Source organism: Podarcis raffonei, chromosome 2 (assembly GCF_027172205.1).
Source record: "Podarcis raffonei isolate rPodRaf1 chromosome 2, rPodRaf1.pri, whole genome shotgun sequence".
Classification (NCBI taxonomy): Eukaryota; Metazoa; Chordata; class Lepidosauria; order Squamata; family Lacertidae; genus Podarcis; species Podarcis raffonei.
In genome coordinates this window covers 27,287,938-27,311,761 of record NC_070603.1, presented here as the reverse complement: position 1 = coordinate 27,311,761, position 23,824 = coordinate 27,287,938, and the positions used below count along the sequence as shown (strand labels likewise).

General features: G+C 45.9%; 1 protein-coding gene across 4 annotated transcripts in view; it reads left to right on the top strand.

The window, feature by feature from the left end:
• SLC39A11 (solute carrier family 39 member 11) overlaps positions 1-23,824 on the top strand; it is a 264,458-nt gene that overhangs the window by 200,776 nt on the left and 39,858 nt on the right. For all 4 annotated transcript variants that reach the window (XM_053375424.1, XM_053375423.1, XM_053375421.1 and 1 more), the window contains one exon: positions 12,741-12,810. In XM_053375424.1, the coding sequence (XP_053231399.1) occupies positions 12,741-12,810 (70 nt within the window). The remainder of the gene's footprint in view (positions 1-12,740; positions 12,811-23,824) is intronic.

Here is a 23,824-nt window from a genome sequence, read left to right as displayed (position 1 = left end):
TGACAATTTGCTCTTCTTCTTCACCACTTGCTGATGTTAGCATTTGCTCTGGTTAGAGTCTCCTCCCGAAAAAGTCTTTTAAAAAGAGGGAGAGGTGACCTTTCCCATTTCTTCTGAATGCCTACAGATCTCCAGTTAGAGTCTTTCAATCTACGTTGCCACCTCAATTTATTTTTTCAGACGTAATTCTTTATTGCTTTGGTAAAAATGGCTTTCTGTCGTTATCTGTTCCTGTTGCTCCTCTGACTTTTTAAAAAAGAGATATCTCTCCCATGAATCTCTCATTGATTTCCCCTCCCTCCTGTGTGCTTTGTTCTTCTGTAAGTCTTTTGTGTCCTGACAGCTAAGCCTTCTGAAGTCAAGGAAGAGTTTATCGGTAACCTCTGTGATAGCTTGCATTTCTCTGTAGGTGAAGACAGCTATAAAATTTTGTAAGTGTAGAGAAAGAAGAAGAAGAAGAAGAGTTTGGATTTGATATCCCGCCTTTCACTCCCTTTAAAGAGTCTCAAAGCGGCTAACATTCTCCTTTCCTTTCCTCCCCCACAACAAACACTCTGTGAGGTGAGTGGGGCTGAGAGACTTCAGAGAAGTGTGACTAGCCTAAGGTCACCCAGCAGCTGCATGTGGAGGAGCGGAGACGCGAACCCGGTTCCCCAGATTATGAGACTACCTCTCTTAACCACTACACCACACTGGCACTTTACAGCATTCCAACACATTTGTTTTCAGGGCAGCAAACCACACTTAAAATGTGCTAGTGTGGACTACTCATCGGGCATATTTTCTACCCAGGTCATATGTCTTTAATACTGATTATAGTTACTGAAACTTTTGCATCAGTTTCAACCTCCAGTGCTTCTCTAACTGAAAAACGGTTCCAGTCACCTGATGAGATTATATCATAGAATCACAGGCTCGTAGAGTTGGAAAGGGACCCTGAGGATCATCTAGTCTATGGGTAGGCAAACTAAGGATCGGGAGCGGGCTCCGGCCCAATCGCCTTCTAAATCCGGCCCACGGATGGTCTGGGAATCAGTGTGTTAGAATGTGTCCTTTTATTTAAAATGCATCTCTGGGTTATTTGTGGGGCCTGCCTGGTGTTTTTACATGAGTAGAATGTGTGCTTTTATTTAAAATGCATCTCTGGGTTATTTGTGGGGCATAGGAATTAGTTTATTATGATTTTTTTTCCAAAATCTAGTCCGGCCCCCCCACAAGGGCCCCCTGCTGAAAAAGTTTGCTGGCCCCTGATCTACCTGAAGGAGCGTCTCCACCCCCATTGTTCTGCCCGGACACTGAGGTCCAGTGCTGAGGGTCTTCTGGCGGTTCCCTTGCTGCAAGAAGCCAAGTTACAGGGAACCAGGCAGAGGGCCTTCTCAGTGGTGGCACCCACCCTGTGGAATGCCCTCCCACCAGATGTCAAAGAGGAAAACAACTACCAGACTTTTAGAAGACATCTGAAGGCGGCCCTGTTTAGGGAAGATTTTAATGTTTAATAGATTATTGTATTTTAATAGTCTGTTGGAAGCCGCCCAGAGTGGCTGGGGAAACCCAGCCAGATGGGCGGGGTATAAATAAATGGTGGCCGGGGAAAGAAAATGTCAAAATATTTTCCTTGAAGCTTGAATATGTTCTATTCTGGATTGTTTTATTTGAGGTTTTACTGTTTTGTAAACCAATTTGAGATTTGTACTTTAAAATACAAAAAGGAAATGAAATAATGAAATCTTCTTCTTCTTCTTCTTCTTCTTCTTCTTCTTCTTCTTCTTCTTCTTCTTCTGCTTCTGCTTCTGCTTCTGCTTCTGCTTCTGCTTCTTCTTCTTCTTCTTCTGCTTCTTCTTCTTCTTCTTCTTCTTCTTCTTCTTCTTCTTCTCTAGTCCAACTCCATGCAATGTAGGAATATGCAGGTGTCCCTTATGGAGATTGAACCTGCAGCCTTGGCATTATCAGCACCACACACTAACCAGCTGAGCTATCCTGCCATGCTCTTGAGGAATTCATCCTGGAGGCTGTGGGGTAGCTGAGGGGGGATGAAGCACATGCATCTGTTCTTTCCAGGGGAGTACAGCCTATGTCTGGTCATAATTCATCCTTCATGTACTCCATAACTGGTCTAGCACAGCAATGCCTAACCAGTCCAACTACCACCAGCCCCATACTTCATGGTCAGTGGTGTGGGATGATGGGAGTTGCCCAAAACATCTGGAGGGTACCAGATTGGGAAAGGCTCACCCAGTGCCTGCACAGCTTCACCTGAGTCAGATGATATAGATTTATCAGTATGCTGATAACATCTCACCCCCTCCAATGGCTTTACCCAGCTGCTGTTAAAAAGCATGTGAGGGGCACCACGGAGACAAGCAAAATAGAGAGCAGCTCCCACTCCATCTTCTCTGTGACCTAGGAGAGTTTTGGAGCACACTCTGGAATGTTACCTAGTAGTTTTGAAATGTCCAAAAATGCCATTCTCCGCCAAGATGGAGAAAATCTCCTAACAGCTACTGTAAATAAGTGGATGTTGTTGATGAAATGTGAGATGCCCTTTTGCCACAGGGTGCACACAAACAACATCTGAGAAAATCTGTAATGCTTTATGTATTAGATCCTGGCTCCACTCCAATGAGTAGCAATAATTCTAACTAATATGAAAGGCATTAGAGTGTTGTTGTTGTTTTAACGCCAGTTGCTTTTTTTTTTTTTACACATTTGTGAAAGGGGGAAATGGCATTTACCTCCCCTTGAGAAGGCAAATGTAAGAATGGATTTTATAATGCTTTTGTAACTTGCTTCACTTGCCTTGGGTGAAAGTTACGGACAAAAGAACTGAGTCGCCTTGATTACTTCGTTACTTGCAGGCTCCTGACTACTGATTCACTAGAGCAGGTCAGGAAGGGTGCAGCAACGTTAGCAACCAGCAGATGTCTTCATTTTCTTGCTCGGGTGACAGTAATTGCTAGGTAGAACACATGCTTTCAGATAAGCTCTTTCTTCCCTTCAAAACATGGTGCCTGCACAGCGTGAAGAACGGAGATGTTGAAAGTGCACCTAGAAGGTTCATTTCAGTACTTCGCGAGCTAATAATGAGTGTGTGTTGCTCTGAAATTAATGAAATGGGAAAGATCAAGAACAGTATTTGCAGCTCTAAAGAGCGCTGGTTGGGTTGGCAATGAAACAAAAGCTTCTCTCCAGTGTGAACTCTCTGAGAGCTCGCAACAACAACCATGACACTTAACATTCACAACCCGAATCCTTCTCAAGGTCTGTGTTGCATTGTGTCAGCTGTCATTACATTGGCTGTCTTAATGCATGCGCAAGAAGCTGCGCCCCTGCTCACTCCGCTCACCACCACCCTTGCCACCCCCCATTTGAAATCCAGGATTGTGATGACTACAAATCCTCCAATGGGAGCTGCGTGACGACAGCCTTACATATATCTATCTATATAAAGATATATTAGAATCACAATGACAGCTGCATACTAATAGGGATGAGAAGCATCTTACTCATGGCAGAAGGGACAACAGAAGTTGTATAGGATGTGGCCATGAAGCCTTTCATGGGAAAAGAGCATGAGTAGAAGAGATAATTCACTAGAAGAATCAGTCACTAGTAGGTGCATGAGTGGTCGTTTCTTGTGCAGTTTCCTTCCTACGAAGCGGAGAATTGCATTCAGTCAACATACAGTAGGTGCTTAGGAAAGACGAGAGAGGAATTGCAATGTCCTCACTCTCGCCCCAACCCAGGCTATAAGAGGTGCAGCTACTCCTTAAATAGAGGTGTGATAATAGGGGAAACATCACCTGTTTAATTAATGCTTGCTGTGAAGTTGTTACGGGAGCCCTCCTGATAGAAAGTGTCCAGCCTTAAAGGGAGCAGAGTTGGCCAAAGGAGTGAGGCCAATAATGAAAAATAGCCGAAGACTAGAAGTTATGTGGCATCTTCATTAACCCCAAAGAAAACTGTTGTGAGCATAAAGGGTATCTCGTTATAACCAAAGGATTCACCGATCTAGAGTAGAGGGTTGTGGTTTTTTAAAAATATGTATTTATTGCATCCACATTTGCTAGCTTGCTGGGGTATTAAATGCATGGCAGCCCACCAATGGGCGGATTTCTGTATTACCCATGCAGGAGATGAATATTTCCTACATTAAAAGCCTCCAGGCTGGTTGTGAAGCAGCTCCAAGCTGTTATATTTTTACACACAGACGTGGGAGCGTGTATGTGTTTTGAGTAGTCTCTGCTTAAAGAGCATTTGTAGTCAATCGCTCTTTGTGTTCCCAGTTAAGGGAATAAAAGCAGCAGGATGTGCTACAGCTGGTGAGAAGCTGTACTCAAAGCAGTCCAGAGAAGAGAATATGTGTGAGATCACGGGGTGTTGGGTTGTGAAGGTGCGGTGGGTGTTGTTTTCCCCCTCTTTCCTTTTTTTGTGCATTTTGCTTTTTCCCCACCACCCCGAAATTATCTTAATTCAATTTCATGCTTCTGCTAATTGTGAAATAACGTAGTGTGTGGGTAGGGAAGGAAATGGTCCTCTTAATTAAGGGTTTGATCTCTGTCTCTGGTTTACTTGGAACCTTATCAGCTTCCACATTTCCCTGACCTGCTCTCACTACTTGATCGTGCTGCATTAGCCTCTTGTGTATAAATGTTAATCGCCATGTGTTATGTGGGGGAGGGGCATTATCCCCATGGCTACTTAACCACGAGGGCTGTGCTCTGCCTCCACATTTGTAGGCAAATTCAAGACATTACCAAGCCCTTTGTCACATAAATACAAAACTGATAACAACACAAAGAAGAGAAGAAGAGGAGTCTGGATTTGATATCCCGCTTTATCACTACCCTAAGGAGTCTCAAAGCGGCTAACATTCTCCTTTCCTTTCCTCCCCCACAACAAACACTCTGTGAGGTGAGTGAGGCTGAGAGACTTCAGAGAAGTGTGACTGGCCCAAGGTCACCCAGCAGCTGCATGTGGGGGAGCGGGGACGCGAACCTGGTTCACCAGATTATGAGTCCACCGCTCTTAACCACTGCACCACCACACTGGTTCACAAACAACGTAACAGGCTGTATGTAACTATATAAATTCTTTTTAAATGCGATTCAAGATATCATATCAAAATATATGGTTCTATAGACCAACTTACCATATAAACGAAACATATTACGAGAAATTAAAGTCAACATTGGCAATATCCACGGTGTGGAATTCTTATATCAATTGTGTAGTGTTCCATGTGAAGATGCTTTTAAGAATTCTAGCGTTCTTTGTATGCAGGTATCAGATGAAAAACTTGGAAGAATGGCACATGCAGAAAATAAGCTCTGGAATTCCACACCTTGGATATTGCCTGTATAAGAACTGAATAGATTGTACAGTGGTGCCTCGCAAGACGAAATTAATTCGTTCCGCAAGTTTTTTCTTCTTGCGAGTTTTTCGTCTTGCGAAGCACGGTTTCCCATAGGAATGCATTGAAAATCAATTAATGCGTTCCTATGGAGACTGCCTTCAGAACAGCCTTCTGAAGGCTGGCGGTGGGAAGAAAAGCCCTTCTCCCGCCGCCAGCCTTCAGAAGAGTTCCCGCAGGGCTGCCTAGGCTGCGGATAGCAGCCTGCTGCCCGGCGCAAGGGGCTCTCTGAAGCAGAGCGCCCCTCGCACGGGGCAGACACCTGCAGCTTGGGGAGCCCTGCAGGACTTCCCCGCAGGGCTCTCCAAGCTGCGGATAGCAGCCTGCTGCCCCGCATGAGGGGCGCTCTTAAGCAGAGCGCCCCTCACGCGGGGCAGACATTCGCAGCTTGGGGAGCCCTGCAGGACTTCCCCGCAGGGCTCTCCAAGCTGCAGATAGGGGTAGCAGGCTGCTATCCGCAAGCTGCGGATAGGGGCAGCAGGCTGCTATCCGCAGCTTGGAGAGCACTGCGGGGAAGTCCTGCAGGGCTCCCCAAGCTGCGAATGTCTGCCCCGCGCGAGGGGCGCTCTGCTTAAGAGCGCCCCTCGTGCGGGGCAGCAGGCTGCTATACGCAGCTTGGAGAGCCCTGCGGGGAACTCCTGCAGGGCTCCCCAAGCTGCGGATGTCTGCCCGGTGTGAGGGGCACTCTGAAGCAGAGCGCCCCTCGCGCGGGGCAGCAGGCTGCTATCCGCAGCCTAGGCAGCCCTGCGGGAACTCTTCTGAAGGCTGGCGGGGGAGAAGGGCTTTTCTTCCCACCGCCAGCCTTCAGAACAGCCTTCTGAATGTTGGCGGTGGGGAGGAAAACCTTCCTCCCACCGCAAGTCTTCAAGACAGGTCCAGGAACAGAGGAGGCTTCGCGTTGCTATCGCTGAAGCCAAGGAGCCTGCATTCGCTCCATAGGATGTACACACATTTCCCCTTAATTTTTGGAGGGGAAAAAGTGCGTCCTATAGAGCGAAAAATACGGTAATTAGATGAACAGTTACATCATACTTCTAATTGTGAGCGGATAACTGTTCTGAAGTCTTCTCAACTAACCCTGTTGTGAGTCCAGAGGAGGCTGGCCAGGATGGTGAGCAGGCTGTAAACCAAATCCAATGAGGACCAGGTGTGTTCAGCATGGAGAAGAGAAGATGGACTGGGGAGAATGTGAAAGTGACCTCCGTATATCTGAAAGAAGATGTAGTAGAGTCATTCTCTGTTGCTTCGGAGGGCAAGGTGAGAACCAATGGATAGATATTGCAGAGAAAAGGGATTCTGGCACCCAGTGGTAAGAGGTGTTGAACGGTACAAAGGTTTCCTCAGGAGGTGATCAGATCCCTTTCCATGGAGGCATTTAAGTGGAGTCTGAACAACCAACCCCCAGGGATGCTAGCAGTCGAGTGCCACATTGCAGACCCTGTACTCATCAGACTGTTTGGTCTACATGGTCTTCAAGGTTCTTTCCAAGCCTATGATTATGTAGACCCCTCTTTTTCTGGAGAGGCTGTTCATGCAGCATCATGCAGGCTCACCAGTCTCATTTCTTCCAATCTCTGCCTTTCTCTCCCCATGTGTCTGGGGAATCTCCCTCTGCAGCAGTAATTGGTGGAACCTGTCTTTCCAGAGCCTCACTTTGCACATTCATGAGTGAAATTAGTATGCTGTCGCAGCCCATTTCTGCTCTCAATTACCACCCTAATTTGCACTTTGGTAGCACACCTGGTACACGTCATGGCTTCCATTTCCACTCGGCAGCTCTTGCCCAGCACACAGTTATCCCATCCTGCATCATCTGCTGAGCTCAGTTTCCCCCTTTTTACATATCTTATGTAGCTGTAGCTTGCATTTGATTTCATTAATGCTAGCTACCTGGGTTCACTGGAAATTCCAACTGGATAATCACCATTTCCCACCCTAAGCTCTCTTCTTCATTTGTCCCTATTTTCACCTTTAGGGCAACTGAAGCTGCATGTGATCATATTAGCAAATGGGCCTATTTGACATGGGATGAACTTGGCTTCCCCCCGACCGCCATTGTTCTTCAAGTGTCACTTCTTCACACAGTGCACTGGGGAAGTCGCTCCTACAGGGGAGACCGTGATGGCCACCAATTTGGATGGCTTTAAAAGAAGATTAGAATCAAAGAGTTGTGGAGTTGGAAGGGATCTTGGGGATTATCTAGTCCAACCCCCTTCATTGCAGGAATATGCAGCTGTCCCTTATGGGGATCGAACCTGCAACCTTGGCATTATTGGCACCACGCTCTAACCAACTGAGCTATCCAGGCTCTAGGTTGGAGGATAAGGCTATCGGCATGTACTAGCCTGTGATGGATACCTTGTCCCTCCACTGCTGGAGGCACTATACCTCCATCAACCAGTTGCTAGGAATTTCAAGTGGGAAGAGTGCTGTTGTGCTCACATCCTGCTTGTGGGCTTCTCATAGACATCTTGTTGGCTACTGTGAGAACAGAATGCTATACTAGATGAGCCTTTGCCCTGAATGAGTAGGGCTCTTCAGGTTATTGGAGGGGTGTTCAGATAGACATCTCCTACTCATTGGTGGCAGGGGGAACAGGACTGAGGCCAGAGACCCCTGCCCCTGCTGGGAATACACTGCTTCCTCTTGGCAGAGGTGGGCTGCCTGCTTCTTTTCTTTCTCCTCGCAGGCACCTTGCAGATTTATCTGATCATATGTTCGCTTGCTGTCTTTATTCAAATTTAAAACAGCGTTTTTAACACTGGCCTCAAGATTAATGTCTGTTACTTTAATCGCAAGGGGCAATAGCTATTTTACTTTGTTAACCGTGCCATGTCGCAAGATTCCTTTCTGACAGATGCTCAAGAGAGCACTTAGCCATTGGAATTGCTGCTATTGGTTGAGGCAGTTGTGTATGTTTCCCTTCAATTCCATTTTGTTCAGATTTCCAGAGTCTCAAGAAGAACCCCCTTTGGGAGTCATCTCTTAAGGACAGACGAATAAACTTAAGAACATTTAGCTGGATTGAGCCAGTGCCCCGTCTAGTCCAGATGCCTGTGGGAAACCAGCAAGCAAAATCCAAACACAAGAGCACTCTCCCCTTTGGGGGCTTCCAGCAACTGGTATTCAGAAGCATTGCTGTCTCCAGCTGTGCCTCCCATCAATTGTCACCCCATATTGGAGCACCAGACCTAGCCAGTACCATTTTCATCATGAGAAGGGAGAAGCTGCAGTCAGCACCATTTTATTGCAAGAGAAGTCACTGTGACTGCTAGTTCTACAATTGTGTTAACTCTGCAATTAACACACTTCAAAACTTAGAGAAGGACTTGAAGGCAGGATAGCAGCTAAGGTGTGATGGTGGGTGAAAGATAGAACCGGGCTGGAGTGAAGAGGCTGCAGAGCCCATTCTGTATTTTAGACATTAAAGTATCTGGAACTCCTGTCATGGCTAAAATGGCCACTGTTTCCTTAATGCTTAAAAACCCGGGTCAGTGTGAGTCAGTGGCCTGCACCGGGTTGTATATATATTGAGTGAGAAATGTTAGGTTGGATTGGGTTGGTTGGTTATTGAAAGCTGGTAGTGTTGATTTGTGTACAGTTGGTCAGTCGCTTTTGCAGAAAGTCTTTTAAGAATAAAAGTAGAAAGTGCTCTGCAAGGATACTTTTCTCGTGGACTCTTTTATGCCGACAAGGGTCCAAGGACCAGGCTGAGGCGACAAAGGGAGGTCAGAACCTTTTTTTATTTACAAACACTGATAACTCCTAATGCTAATTCAATACTGTGCATATCCTTGAGTCCAGCAGTTACAAAGAGACATTTGCAAGAGTCTCTTTTCCATTTCCTGCTGACATTTACAATAGGAATAGTCCACCATTTCCAATTTAAAAGTGTAAATTAATATACACAGTTCTATATGTCCAAATAGGTATCTAAACAAGACTGACAGTGATAAGCCATGCATTCAAATGCAGAAAGGGCAGTGAGATCTTCAGACTGCAGAACAGTGGGTGGCGTGTTCGCCCTTCCAGTCTTGTAATATCTTTGCCACCGAAAGCTGAAGTCTAGAGCCTTTTTGAAAATATACATTGGTCTGCTGTCTTATTGGCCATTGCCTCTGTCTCAATGGAGCCTCTTTTTTCATGCCAACATCAAGAGGTTCTCAGTGTTACAGTTATCATTCATTCATTCATTCTCTCTCCTTCTCCCATGTGGTGCTGGAGGCAGAATGATAACAACACAAACACTTCTTTTTAAAAACAACAACTGATATTTGTAGAAAAGGTTGCGTCACTAGGAATTATTCCTCTGAATGGCCGCTGTTTGAAAGATGTGAAGATGCTTCAAGTAGTTTAAGGGACGGATGGTTTGAGGAGGAAACAGAAGCATCTGGAAGTGGGATGAACCAAGGAGAGAATTGAGTCAATTGCCTAGGAGTGGCTTCAAGACTCACCTCTGGGGACAAAGCCCAAAGCACATAATGAAGTCAGTTGTCAGATTTCCTGCACCTGTTTGAGGGCTAAATGCTTCCTTCTCCCCATTAGCAGCTACAGCAATTGTAATTAAGGCAGTTCTGATTTATGCCCTGCGGAGATGTAAATGCACCTGCTAGTGAAGCTTCTATTAGAACATGCTGAGCTCTGAACGCTACAATAATTAAAACATCCACAAAGCTGGCACATGGCAAAAATTAGTCTCATATGTGTTAGTTAACATGGCCTAACACTTTAGTGTGGATTCCTGTTTCCCATGTCTCTGAGGCTGGTAACCTAAGACTAGTTTTGGATGGCTGTATTAACAAAAACCAAGGAGGTTCAGGCAAACTACCGTATTTTTCGCTCTATAACACACACCTGACCATAACACGCACATAGTTCTTAGAGGAGGAAAATCCGTAGGCATGCCACCCGTAGGCATTTCCTCCATAACACGCACAGACATTTCCCCTTACTTCCTAGGAGGAAAAAAGTGAGTGTTATGGTGCAAAAAATACGGTATATCCACAGCATATAGCAGGACATGCTATTTTACTCATATTTTTTCATATAATGGGAGAGGATGGGGAGCCTTATTTATTTTCTGTTGACGGTTGGGATGTGACATAATGGTCTTAAAATTGATGCTGTGGTTGGGCTAGCTAGTCCTAGACGACTAGGCAGTGTAAATACCATACATTTAGAGTGCATGACTTCCCTCAAAGAATTGTGGGAAATACAGTTTGGTAAGAGTGCTAGGGGTTGTAGGAGATGGGTAAACCATAGTTCCCAGGATTCTTTGAGAAGTAGCAATGCACTTTGAAATTTGATATAGATGTATACTGTGTACACAGCCATAGCCAGTGTAGCTAGAGACTCACACAAATATGGCTCCATAGATATGTAACCTAATAGCTCATCTTCTCCTTTGCCTGCCATTGGATTCTCCTGGTGGGCAGAATGCCAATGAAGATGGCACATGAATAGTTTCCACTCTGCCCTGCCCAGACTCGACATGCTTCTTTTCCACCATATTAGTGCTACATCATTGATTTCTATGCTACTGTGATGCTTTGAATATCATGGAATTGTAGAATCAATGGAAAGTTGGAAAGGACCCCAAAGGTCATCCAGTTCCCTACAGGAATCTTTTGCCCAATGTGGGACTCAAACTCACAACCCTGAGATTAAGAGTCTCATGCTCTACCAACTGAGCTATCCAGTACCCCCCAAAAGGAAAGTTATTTGGCCCAGTGAAAGGAATTGCCTTGCACAGTATTTCTTTCTCCGTGGGATCAGTGTCCTTGCTAAGACTATCTTGTATTGAGTGATATTTCACTGAAAGAGCCTAAATATTTGTGCTTGTTTGCTAGTGTGGAAGCTGATAAAATTGAGTCATTAGAGTAAAGGCAGCAACTGCCTGCACTCTTAGAAGGTTAATTATAGAAGTGTAACCACGCTGTTAGCGAAAACAGCAAACAGTCTTGAGGCATTGTAAAAAAAGCCAACAGAATCTTCTAAGGTTCCAAAATGCTCACTGCTTTTTGTCTTGTTTTCTGCCCCCACCCCCTTATAAGTCTTTCATTCTCAGGCCATGGTCCAGTTCAAGTTAGCTGCATTTAGGTCTCATGGAAATCAATAGAACGAGTATAGTTGCAATCAAATTTAGAATAACTTGATTTAAATATGTCTAACTTCCTGCGGATTGTGGTGTTATTTCTTTGCAATACTTCAGGGGAAGAGCTAGTGATTTTAAGATTGCCATGGCATTTTCTTTTAAGCAAAACAAAGGGATGTTGATATATTTAGATAGTTAATCAAATGACAGCAAACTAACTAGTGGAATTCTAAGAAACCAAAACAATTCAGTGCTGTTTTGAAATAGCGGTTATCAATTTGATCCTTTTACATAGCTTTGTATGTATTGTGGTCAGTGCTTTTCTCTGGGGGGATGCAGGGGTACACATACCCCTAAACATTTTGTGAATCTAAGTTTGGCCTCATTGAGGGGCAGTATTTCAATATGAGTAGGAAAATGAGAGTACCCCTAAACATTTTTTTTAAGAAAAAAAAAGCACTGATTGTGATTTGCAGTTATTTTTTATAGATCATAGTTTAGTAATTATTTATTGTGATTGTTAAGAGTAAATTTCTGTTTAATTATTATTTGCTGACATTTTGAGAGTTAATTTTATTGTTTACTATTATATTCTGAAAGATTGTTGACTATTTATTTGATACAAGTCATTCCATTTTAAAGCTATCTTTTATTACAATATTTTTTGTATTGGATCAGATTATAATAAGGTGTGTGTTCTTTGTTGTATATTTTGTTCCTGTAAACTGCCTTGTGTATAGTAATATAGAAATGCAGCATACAAATGAAAAGTGAAATGAAAATCAGTGGAGTTTTGACAGGTTCAGTCTGCCATCTTGATTCAAAATGGTGTCCAACTGTATCCATACATGGACAAAAACCTGTTCCTCATATCAGGAAGCACCTTGCAAACCTGTTTACACTATTTTAAGAGGTGTCGAAATGCATAGAAAACAGACAGAGGCCAACAACTTTCCAAAATATATAGGAGATGAGAGACAGTAAACAACAGCAAATGGATCTTGTGTTACTCAGTATCCTTCGTTTTCCTAAACCCACAAGTTCAAAATCAAGCTCAACAAGTCATATCCTCATACAGGACACATAAAGTATAAAAATGGGGTGGGGAGCCTTTTTCAGCTCAAGGACTGCGTGGCCGAATCCTAAAGTGGGCGAGAATGAATTATGCAGGGTGTCAATCTATAAGCCAAGCCACCTGCTAGGTTACTACATTACCATGTTCTTTCTCTGTTTCAGAGGGCTTGGCTGTTGGCGTTGGATTTGGTGCTGTTGGAAAGTCAGCATCTGCAACCTTTGAAAGTGCCAGGTAAGTTCACTATGCATAGGTGACATCTTCTTTGTGGTGTTTTGAAGAGCTTGGAGTGATGCTTACTCAAATTCCTTGGGGAAGAAAATGCAAGAGGCAGTAGTGTTTTTCCAGCTGCTCTCCAAGAAACACTGACCCCACCCCCAACGTCACTCTGCAAGTTGCTACGAACAGCTTTCATGTTGTGGCCCACCTCAGGTCCTCTTGGGGATCAGTAACTGCTTAAGGAACAAGAAACAGAAAATAGGAATAAATAGACAGGAGGGATGTAGAAAATGTAGGCCTCCCTCCATAAGATTTTCCATAAGTAACAAGAGTACATTCAGTGTCTCTATTTTCAAATCGTAGAGTCTTTCTTACAGCTCAACTACAGTCCATTCGAGACATTTTTGTTGTAGTCAGTGTGGGGTTGTGAGGGTAAGAAAAGTGGGGGGAAAGAGAGAGGAGAAAATAGAGAAGGGGAAGGGGGTGAGGGAGACTGTAAACCAGGCATGTCCAAAGTCCGTTTTGGGGGCCTAATCCGGTTTAATCCGGCCCCTGTGGCAGCTCAACAACTTCAGTCCTAAAAATAGTTCAACAACTTTGGGGTAAAATCCTAAAAAAAGGTCAACAACTGTGGTCAGCCCTTTGGTTGGCCCTCACGGCCCTTCACTTCATCAAATCTGGCCCTCTTTGAAAAAAGTTTGGACACCACTGCTGTAAACTTTCCTTCTTTACAGAGTATATGGGTGGTGCTTTTTTGTCGCATGGATAGGTGTCTTATTTTTGCTGGCAGAGCAAGAGATCAAAGAGCCCAGAGCATGGTTGGTTGCAGTGTGTTTTGATTGTGTGAAAGGGAAGTGTCGCTGGGTTGTTCGCCATATTGATTTGTAGTCAGGGGATAGTTCATTGTCTTGTTGGCCTGTGTATGTGACAAAGGGGAGCCATGCAGGAGTGAAGGTGTCTTGCTGTGTTTGTTCCCATGGTTTCCCATACAGTTTCCCATACAGTGGTTTCCCATACAGTTTGGTACCAGGGGTCTATGGATCCTCCTGATAGGGACCTGTGCTTTTTGTTCATAAATGGTTTAGGTCAGTGTCTCCCAACCTTGGGTCTCCAGCTGTTTTCAAACTACAATTTCCCCCATCCCTGACCACTGGTCTTGCTAGCTAGGGATGATGGGAGTTGTAGTCCAAAAACAGCTGGAGGCCCAGGGCTGGGAAACTGGTTTAGGGTTAGGATTGACCGGTGAGGTAGTCTAGTTTGCTGGTTATATACCAAATTGTTCAAGGTGATTTTTAACATAAAGGGAATGCAAGGATACTCAAAAGAATATCTGCAAACAAGGTGAGCTGTGACAGTCAACAGGCAAATGTGATGCAGTGTAAACAAGTGCCAAGTGCAAAATAAAAATAAAAATCCTAATTTCACATAAGTGCTAATATCATAACACTGTTATGTGATGCTATGAATATATGAATATTGTGTGCAGTTCTGTTGACATCACCTCAGAAAGGATGTTGCAGAGCAGGAAAAGGTAAGCCCTTGTTATCCCAAGGAAGCAGAATTCTTATGGCTGTGAGTCTCTTGTCTGTGTCTGCTGGGTATAACGGTCTTTGGGCAATAAGCATATCTTGAAATGCACTTTCTTTATCACACAATGCTGGGCTTTAAGCAATCAATAAAAGGAAAACAACAGAGCATAGTCAAGTATGCCAGGTGTTGTCAAGGTAATATTGCTTCAGCCTTGTTTATGTCTAACCTTAAAAACGATCCACACTCTAATTTGCCTATTGAAATGAGAGAATTCTCAGAAATCTGTACTGCTGGCATCTTAAGATCAATTGTCATAAATGGAGGGGCTTTCACTATACTTTTTGGACGGATTCTTTTTTTTTTAATGTTTTGTGTATAAAGGAATGTTACATGAAGTACTAAAAGTGCCACTTTTTAAAAATGTTGTTTTAAAGCATCCGTTGGAGGGAAAGTGGGTGAGAAAGGATTTTCTTCGAACAAAACTGATTTTTTCCCCTCCCCAGAATTTGTTGTATCAAAATAACTACAGTTGTTGAACATGGTGCATATAAATGAAGAGTTTGCCAAACAATTCATGTTGAACGTTGTAGCTCCTGACATGGATATTTTTATTAGTTATTGGTTGACCTGTGTTCTCACTTCCAGTGTATTTTGTCCTCTGCAAAACTGACTACAGGGACAAGGTGTCTTGGAACTGGGTGTGACAGATGTTAGAGCTGTGTGATGCTGGCGCAGGATGTTGTGTTGATTGATGAGATGAGCATGTGAGATGTTACAGTTTCAGATAACAGAGGTGGGGCCTCATAGAGGGCAGTATTGGTAGAGCTAGTGCCTGAGGTTTGTTTGATTTCTTCTCACAGATAGATAGTGGCTTGTCAGCTGCAATTTTCATCATCCTTGTTCTTTTGCATAACTTCTCACAGTTTCTAAGTTATTAACGTGTGTGTGTGTGTGTGTGTGTGTGCATGCGCAGGCACTCAAAACTTACTCTTGCTAACCTGTTCCTTCAGCTCCAGAAATATGTTACCCCTCCCTACTGCTGTGTTTGTGACCATTGGTTCCTTGTTGGGTTGTTGCTGTTGTTTAGTCATTTAGTCGTGTCCGACTCTTCGTGACCCCATGGACCAGAGCACGCCAGGCACTCCTGTCTTCCACTGCCTCCCGCAGTTTGGTCAAACTCAAGCTGGTAGCTTCGAGAACACTATCCAACCATCTCGTCCTCTGTCGTCCCCTTCTCCTTGTGCCCTCCATCTTTCCCAACATCAGGGTCTTTTCCAGGGAGTCTTTTCTTCTCATGAGGTGGCCAAAGTATTGGAGCCTCAGCTTCACGCTTCACGATCTATCCTTCCACCTTGTTGGGTTATTTGATTCCAATTACCTATTGAAAGCCTTTTGGTATGCAGTGTAATGCAGCATTTAGCAAGTGAATCTTGGCTAGGGAGCAGATATTTACCCGATGCTTGTAGGTAAGAAAAATATTGCTCTGAGTTAAAAATAAAAAGGTAGCATTGCATCTCTTGGGCCATATATACATGAAAATTGAGTTGGGACTTCTAGGAGGACATCCTGGTTTCCTTGTCAGTGGCCCACAAGGGCACTCTAAAGGAGATTTGCTGTTACATTTTGAGAATCCAGGCTCTGTGTTACCACTTTTTTTATTATTGGTCTTAACAACTTTTTCTCTTTCTTTCTCTAACCATCTTTTGGAGCCATGGAGACAGGTTGTTTTCTCCTCAGGAGAACTTTTAAAACAGCAAACAAGGATCTCTCCAGCTTTCAATAATTACTTTAGGCAAGGTAGACTTCAAAGGAGCCATTACATCGAAAGCCGTTCCACACTTTCGTTCCTGCTTCATTGCTCATTTTGCTGCCATCAAGGCTGTGAGATTGTTCTGGTGATACTTAGAATGAAAAATTAACATGACTTTTACTATCTGTTCTTAATTGGCATCTGTTATCCCGAGGCACAAACATTTCCTTCGCTGTTCATATCTGCTGATTAGGTTAATTTGTGAATGAGCAAGAGAGCAAAATGTGGGGACGTAATTTGTTCCTTGTTGATTAATTTGTTTCAGAAATGTAAATGCAGCCTCTTCTATCATCTGAAGTAGCTCATAAAAAGTCATAGCAACAAACCCACTAAATTTCCAATCCAACTGCAAGAGTTTCGCAAAACAATGCATTACGAACAGCAGACTCACATTCAGCTCCTCAGTTTTGCTCATAAAGTGTCTCTATGTATGAATGAGCCTTACACTTTTTCTGGAAACTCATCAAAAAGGGACACAATCAGACTTCCTCTGGGAAGTCATACCAAAGCCTTGAGGACACTAATTAAAAGCTCTCAAGTCAAACACTTAATCTCACATACTCAAACTTGCAAACATATTGAGAAAGAGATTTGGTCACTGGGCAATGAGAAATAGCTTTGGAATCTGCAGGTTTCTGGGGTGTTAGGTAACTTTTTGGTTGTTTTTAGGGCTCTTGTGCCCTTAACAGCTACACAATGACCAAAAAACCAGCACCTGAAAGGAACTTTTTTCACACAATCTTCCCCTGCCAAGAACGGTTTTACCTGCCAAGCAGAACTCCAGGAAGCGATTTGTGAATCCAGCTTCTGTTGCCAATCAAAACTGGGTGTCCCTGAGCTCAGTCCAGGGGTAAGAGATCATGCATGTGCTAAAATTCAATATTTCAGTGTGCCTTTTTTGGTGCAATTGTCCTGCTTCAGGTGACAGGCAGGCAGAACAGGGGACAGTACCAGAATCACAGTCTGACATCCTAACACAGGGGCAGCATGAGAAGCAAGGTCTAAAGCAGGCATAGGCAAACTCCAGCCCTCCAGATGTTTGGGACTACAATTCCCATCATCCCTGACCACTGGTCCTGTTAGCTAGGGATGGTGGGAGTTGTAGTCCCAAACATCTGGAGGGCCGGAGTTTGCCTATGCCTGGTCTAAAGGCAGTCCAAACTTAGGGGGCTTCAGTGACTGGGCAGGAGTGCACAGATCAGGAATTTGCTGCCAAGAGGTTATTCCAACTCTCTGTGCCTGGAACATACTTGATCTACTTCCTTATGAGTATCATCTTAAAAAGCAGAGACATCACCTTGCCGACAAAGGTCCGTATAGTTAAAGCTATGGTTTTCCCAGTAGTGATGTATGGAAGCGAGAGCTGGACCATAAAGAAGGCTAATTGCCAGAGAATTGATGCTTTTGAATTATGGTGGTGGAGGAGGCTCTTGAGAGTCCCATGGACTGCGAGAAGATCAAACCTATCCATTCTGAAGGGAATCAGCCCTGAGTGCTCACTGGAAGGACAGATTGTGAAGCTGAGGCTCTAATACTTTGGCCACCTCATGAGAAGAGAAGACTCCCTGGAAAAGACCCTGATGTTGGGAAAGATGGAGGGCACAAGGAGAAGGGGACGACAGAGGACGAGATGGTTGGACAGTGTTCTCGAAGCTACAAACATGAGTCTGACCAAACTACGGGAGGCAGTGGAAGACAGTAGTGCCTGGCATGCTCTTGTCCATGGGGTCACGAAGAGTCGGACACGACTAAACGACTAAACGACTAAACAACAACAACAGTCATATTTCTCCTGAGGAGTCATTGTTTCTCTGGTGAGCAGTTTGGTAGCCAACTGAAACTGCACCTTAAAGCAGGCATGGCCAAACTTGGCCCTCCAGCTGTTTTGGGACTACAGTTCCCATCATCCCTGACCACTGTTCCTGTTAGCTAGGGATGGTGGGAGTTGTAGTCCCAAAACAACTGGAGGGTCAAGTTTGGCCATGCCTGCCTTAAAGCATCTGTGCTTCCTAAGACTTGGAAACTATTCAGCATCCACCTCCAATTCCATGAAGGGGCTACCCATGTCTTGAGGTGGAGGTTGGTTTGCCATGTCCTCTGAGGGCCACAGATCCCTCAGATCTGCCTCATGGCTCCTCAACACTGACTGCTGGTTCGGGGAGCTCCAGGTCACCCTCCGAAGATGATTCCTTCAGCAGGTGAAGACAGTGATAGAACTCTGGGGACCAGCATTTTTATATCCATCCATTTTTCATGGAATGGCAGCCTTGAGACCAGTTTTGCAGGTGACTCAAATGAAACTCTAGTTAATTTTGCTGGAAGCCCACTTCCACATGCTCCGTTTCCCAGTCTTCTAGTGCTCAATATTTTAGTGCCAATGATTTGCTGCAAAAGAGACCTGTTCGGAGAGGAGGAGGGCTATCTCCTGGGACTGAAGAGGGTTAATGTACCATTTCTTTCCTAGTACAAGCTCCACAGAGCTGCCTCCCCAAGGATTGAAACCTCCAAAGCAGATGCCTCTGATGCTTAAAAAATAAAAATAAACCTGCCCCTTGACTTTGAGAACTAGAGTATGTGCAACTTCCCAACCCAGTCTGAGTGCTCCACTGAGTCAGAATAGCAAGGCAAGTGATTTGCCCAGTGGTTTCCTCCCCCCCCCCGGGGTGTGTGTGCAAGGCTATGCAGTATCAGCACAATTCCTCCCCCCCATTTCCCCCCCCCCAAATGTGGAAACAGGAGACAAGCAGCCTGCCAACTTGGAGTCAAATGTCTTTCTGGGTTAGCATATAGGGAAATGTCGTATGCCTTAAAGATGTATTGATTTATTACAATTCTCAGCATACTGCAGTGCAGGAAAGGAAGGCGAGAGGATTCACTATTTCTCCATACACCCCTATGAAAAATCACTCCAAGCTACTTAGAGTCTTGCCCACTGTGGGGCTGTTGTTATACCTTTATTGGGTAATATAGAACAAGATAGGATGGAAGCAGCCGTCCAGTTTAAAGGGCAAGTGAAGTCACTGGCCGAATATCCAATTCATTGGGGATTTTTAAGCGGAGGTTGGATAACCATCTGCCATGGATGCCTTCGTTGATATTTCTGCATTGCAAGGAGTTGGAATAAATGACCCATTGGGGCTTCTTCCAACTCTACAATTCAACTAATCATTTGTGTGTTTGTGTGCGTGCATGCCTGCACACACAAACTGAAAGCCAGTGTTGGACCTGGAAGACAAGAGTTCAAATTCCCACTTTACCATTACACTCTCTGGGCTAGTCACTGCCTCTTAGCCTAACCTACCTTACTGGGCTATTCTGGGGATTAAATGAGGAGGAGAGCCATACTGTATATGCTCCTGGGGGGGATATCAGTGTCAGGAGCTCGTCTTACTCTCGAGTAGGACCCTGGCAGAGACACATGCCCAACTGGCATGTTCCCACCCTCCTGGTCGATCGTTTGGAAGCTTCAAAAGCTTTCTTCTGCCCGAACATCACAGCGACCGATGCCAACCGACATCGGCACACTTATGGATTCGCAGAGTCTTCACAGCTTGCGTAACAGACCTCAGCAACTCAGCATTTTGGCTAATCTACTTTATTTACATATAAACACAAACGGAGCACTGCAACATGGCTCCCTCTCTCTCTAGCATCAGACAGCAAAGAGAAAGAACAAAGGACAATAGTCCCACTTCACAGAACACAGTAACACAAACCTCCTGTCTCCGTCACTTCCCACTCTGTGGAGTCAAAACATACACCATCATGTGATAGACAGCAATCCCATGACTGCAATCATGGAGCAGGAATTCTAACAATTAATGCAATGCATCGCATGAATGTGCAGCATTTATTTGCAAAATTTCTTCACGGACGTCACAGCTAAAAGCCTGCCACTATAACAATTTATTAACAGATCTTATCAGTTCCTTGCCTAACATCAGTGGAAGCATCAAGGATTAGCCTTAATTTCAGAGAAGATGCTAGTTGAGGTTTTGTCACTTGGGGGTTGGCTTAAATAGATTGGGGGGGAGTGGGGGGATGCTGTCAGACTGTCACTAATACATGGTGTGGGCAGGGCTTTTCTGCTAAGCCCCCAATATGATAATGACCTCAAGCAGCTCTGTGATTCATGGCTGGCTTCATGAGCCCAGTCAAGAGCAGGTCCAACTGATGGCAAGCATTGAAGTGCATTATCTGTAGGGCTGGTATTTGTTCATTTTAAAGCCAAATTGGGTAGGTGGAATAAAATACATATCAATCTTCTTCTTTTTCTCTTCTTCAGCTGCATTTGCATTTGAATACAAGAAAAGCACTCACCCCTCCACCGCGTAAGCTGCGCTTAAACTTTCCCCCCTCCTAGTGTGATACTTTATCTTAATCTAACATTCATTGGTTCTGAAATGAGTTGAGATAGGGAGAATGGAAGAACCTGGTTTTCTAATAAAAAACAATTTAAGGGGAGCTTGGTTAATAAATATGTACCCTGGAAAGCTGACTTTTGCTTTAATAGCTCCTGGGGTCTGGTTTCTGGAAGCATTTTTCAAAAGAGGAGCCTGTAAGGTGCATTTATGGCATTGATCCGAAAAGCAGAAAAAATGGGTTTCTCTGGGACAGCAGCATATAATGCTGGAAATGGAGGGGGAGCCCTATTTGATTGTCCATGCAAAGTGCTGAACAGTCTGCAGGATATTCGTACCTTGTTATCAACCTTTTTTGTATTAATATTTTTTTATTGAAAGGGGTTTCAGTTGCAAAGAAATAAAGTAGTGCAAAGAAAAAGAGAAAAAGAAAAGAGAAAAGCACAAAAAAGTGTAAGGTAAGGGTAAAGGGATCATTAGGTCCAGTCATGGCCGACTCTGGGGTTGCAGCGCTCATCTCGCTTTATTGGCCGAGGGAGCCAGTGTTTGTCCGCAGACAACTTCCGGGTCGTGGCGAGCATGACTAAGCCACTTCTGGCAAACCAGAGCAGCGCACTTAAACGCCATTTACCTTCCCGCTGGAGCAGTACCTATTTATCTACTTGCACTTTGACGTGCTTTCGAACTGCTAGGTGGGCAGGAGCTGGGACCGAACAACAGGAGCTCACCCCGTCGTGGGGATTCGAACCACCGACCTTCTGATCGGCAAGTCCTAGGCTCTGTGGTTTAACCCACAGCGCCACCCGTGTCTGAAGAAACAATATATGAATATGTACAATATACGAAAAATACCGTATTTTTCGCACGATAGGACGCACCGGTCCATAGGACGCACGTAGATTTGGGGGGGGGGAAATAAAGGGAAAAATATTTATTCCCCCCCCCAGGCGCGGGGCTGGGGCGGGGGAAGCCTGAGCTTCCCCCTCCCCCAGAACGGGACCCAGAGCCATGCCGAAGCTGCTCGCAGCTTTGGCATCGCTCTGGGAGCTTGCGGGGCTGGGGGAGGAGGAAGCCCTCCGCCAGCCTCCAAACCATGTCGGGAGACAGCGGGATGGCGCGCTGCGCCTCTCCCGCTGTCCCCCGAGTTTGCGGGGCTGTCGACGGGGAGGAGCAGGCTTCTCCCCCCCCCGCCAGCCTTCTAGCCAAGTCGGGGGACAGCAGGAAGGGCGCGCTGCGCCTCTCCCGCTATCTCCCGAGTTTGCGAGGCTGGCGACGGGGAGGAGCAGGCTTCTCCCCGTCGCCAGCCTTCTAGCCAAGTCGGGGGACAGCGGGAAGGGCGCGCTGCGCCTCTCCCGCTGTCTCCCGAGTTTGCGGGGCTGGCGACGGGGAGGAGCAGGCTTCTCCCCCCGCCAGCCTTCTAGCCAAGTCGGGGGACAGCGGGATGGCGCGCTGCGCCTCTCCCGCTATCTCCCGAGTTTGCGGGGCTGGCGACGGGGAGGAGCAGGCTTCTCCCCCCGCCAGCCTTCTAGCCAAGTCGGGGGGCAGCGGGATGGCGCGCTGCGCCTCTCCCGCTGTCTCCCGAGTTTGCGGGGCTGGCGACGGGGAGGAGCCGGGTTCTCCCCCCCGCCAGCCTTCTAGCCAAGTCGGGGGACAGCAGGAAGGGCGCGCTGCGCCTCTCCCGCTGTCTCCCGAGTTTGCGGAGCTGGCGACGGGGAGGAGCCGGCTTCTCCCCGTCGCCAGCCTTCTAGCCAAGTCGGGGGACAGCGGGAAGGGCGCGCTGCGCCTCTCCCGCCGTCCCCCGAGTTTGCAGGGCTGGCGACGGGGAGGAGCAGGCTTCTCCCCCCGCCAGCCTTCTAGCCAAGTCGGGGGACAGCGGGATGGCGCGCTGCGCCTCTCCCGCTGTCCCCCGAGTTTGCAGGGCTGGCGACGGGGAGGAGCAGGCTTCTCCCCGTCGCCAGCCTTCTAGCCAAGTCGGGGGACAGCGGGATGGCGGCGTTCCGCCTCCCCGCTGTCCCCCGAGCTTGTGGGGCTGGCGGTGGGGCTCTCCTGAAGCCTGGAGAGCTAGAGGGGTCAGTGCGCACCGACCCCTCTCGCTCTCCAGGCTTCAGCGAAAGCCTGCATTCGCACCATAGGACGCACACACATTTCCCCTTCATTTTTGGAGGGGGAAAAGTGCGTCCTATAGTGCGAAAAATACGGTACCCTAAAGCAGGCATAGGCAAACTCCAGGTGTTTTGGGACTACAATTCCCATCATCAATGACCACTGGTCCTGCTAGCTAGAGATCATGGGAGTTGTAGGCCAAAAACATCTGGAGGGCCACACAGGTTCCCCATAAGTGCTTTGGGAACATCAGAGCTGGAAGACATTGCTGTTCTGGTCAGCATTCACTCGCCTTTCCTTTGCAGGTTCTGCTGTCCCTACCCTTTTCTGCTAGTGAGCTTCCTTATGCAGTGAGATCAAGGAAAGAGTAGACCCCAGCATTCATTCATTCATTCATTCATTCATTCATTCATTCATTGCATGGCATCAGAACAAGAGAAAAGGCTGGGGGGAAACAGCTGGGGGGAAACAGCAGCGATCTTTAAGGTTTCCCAAATGCAAATCGGTCATTGCACAGAAGAGTGAATGGCAAGTGTTCAGCATATAGCTCTTCTCACCTCCTAGTTTCTCAGGGCAACTCCAGTTCTCTTGTGCATTTCATTTCATTATTGTTGTGTCCCTCACTGTTACAGTATGAATCTTTACACATTTCCTATATGTATACACCTCCTCTGCCTAAAATTGCAGACTCATGTGGATAGCACAGTTGGTTAGTGTGTGGTGTTGATAATGCCAAGGTTGCAGGTTCGATCCCTGTGTGGGACATTCCTGCATTGCATACGATTATATGATCTTAATGTTGCTTGTCTGAAGGGGCAAGGCATTGTGGATGTCGGAAACTGGGAACAGACGTCTACACAACTTCGCTTCCCCAGGCCCAGAACCATTCATAGCCACAGTTCTGGGATTCAGGCTTGCTTGTGACACATGAGAATCTATGTGCAAAGGCTTCTCCACACTAACAAAAAGAGGCGAGGGCCCAGGGCCCACTTTGCCTCTTCATGCGATCAACACACGAAGGGAGCTTAACAAAGTTATGCTGAATATGTGAAATCGTACCCATATGCACCTCAGCAGATCTGAGTATTGGCTGGAGGGGGGTGGGAATGAACTTGACATCAGAATTAACAACTGTTAGAATGAGAGAAAGGGAGAAACCATCTTGGCTGTGAGTCTTGGAAGACCTGCACCCTTTCTTGGAGGCCATTTTCCACTTGGTCTGACT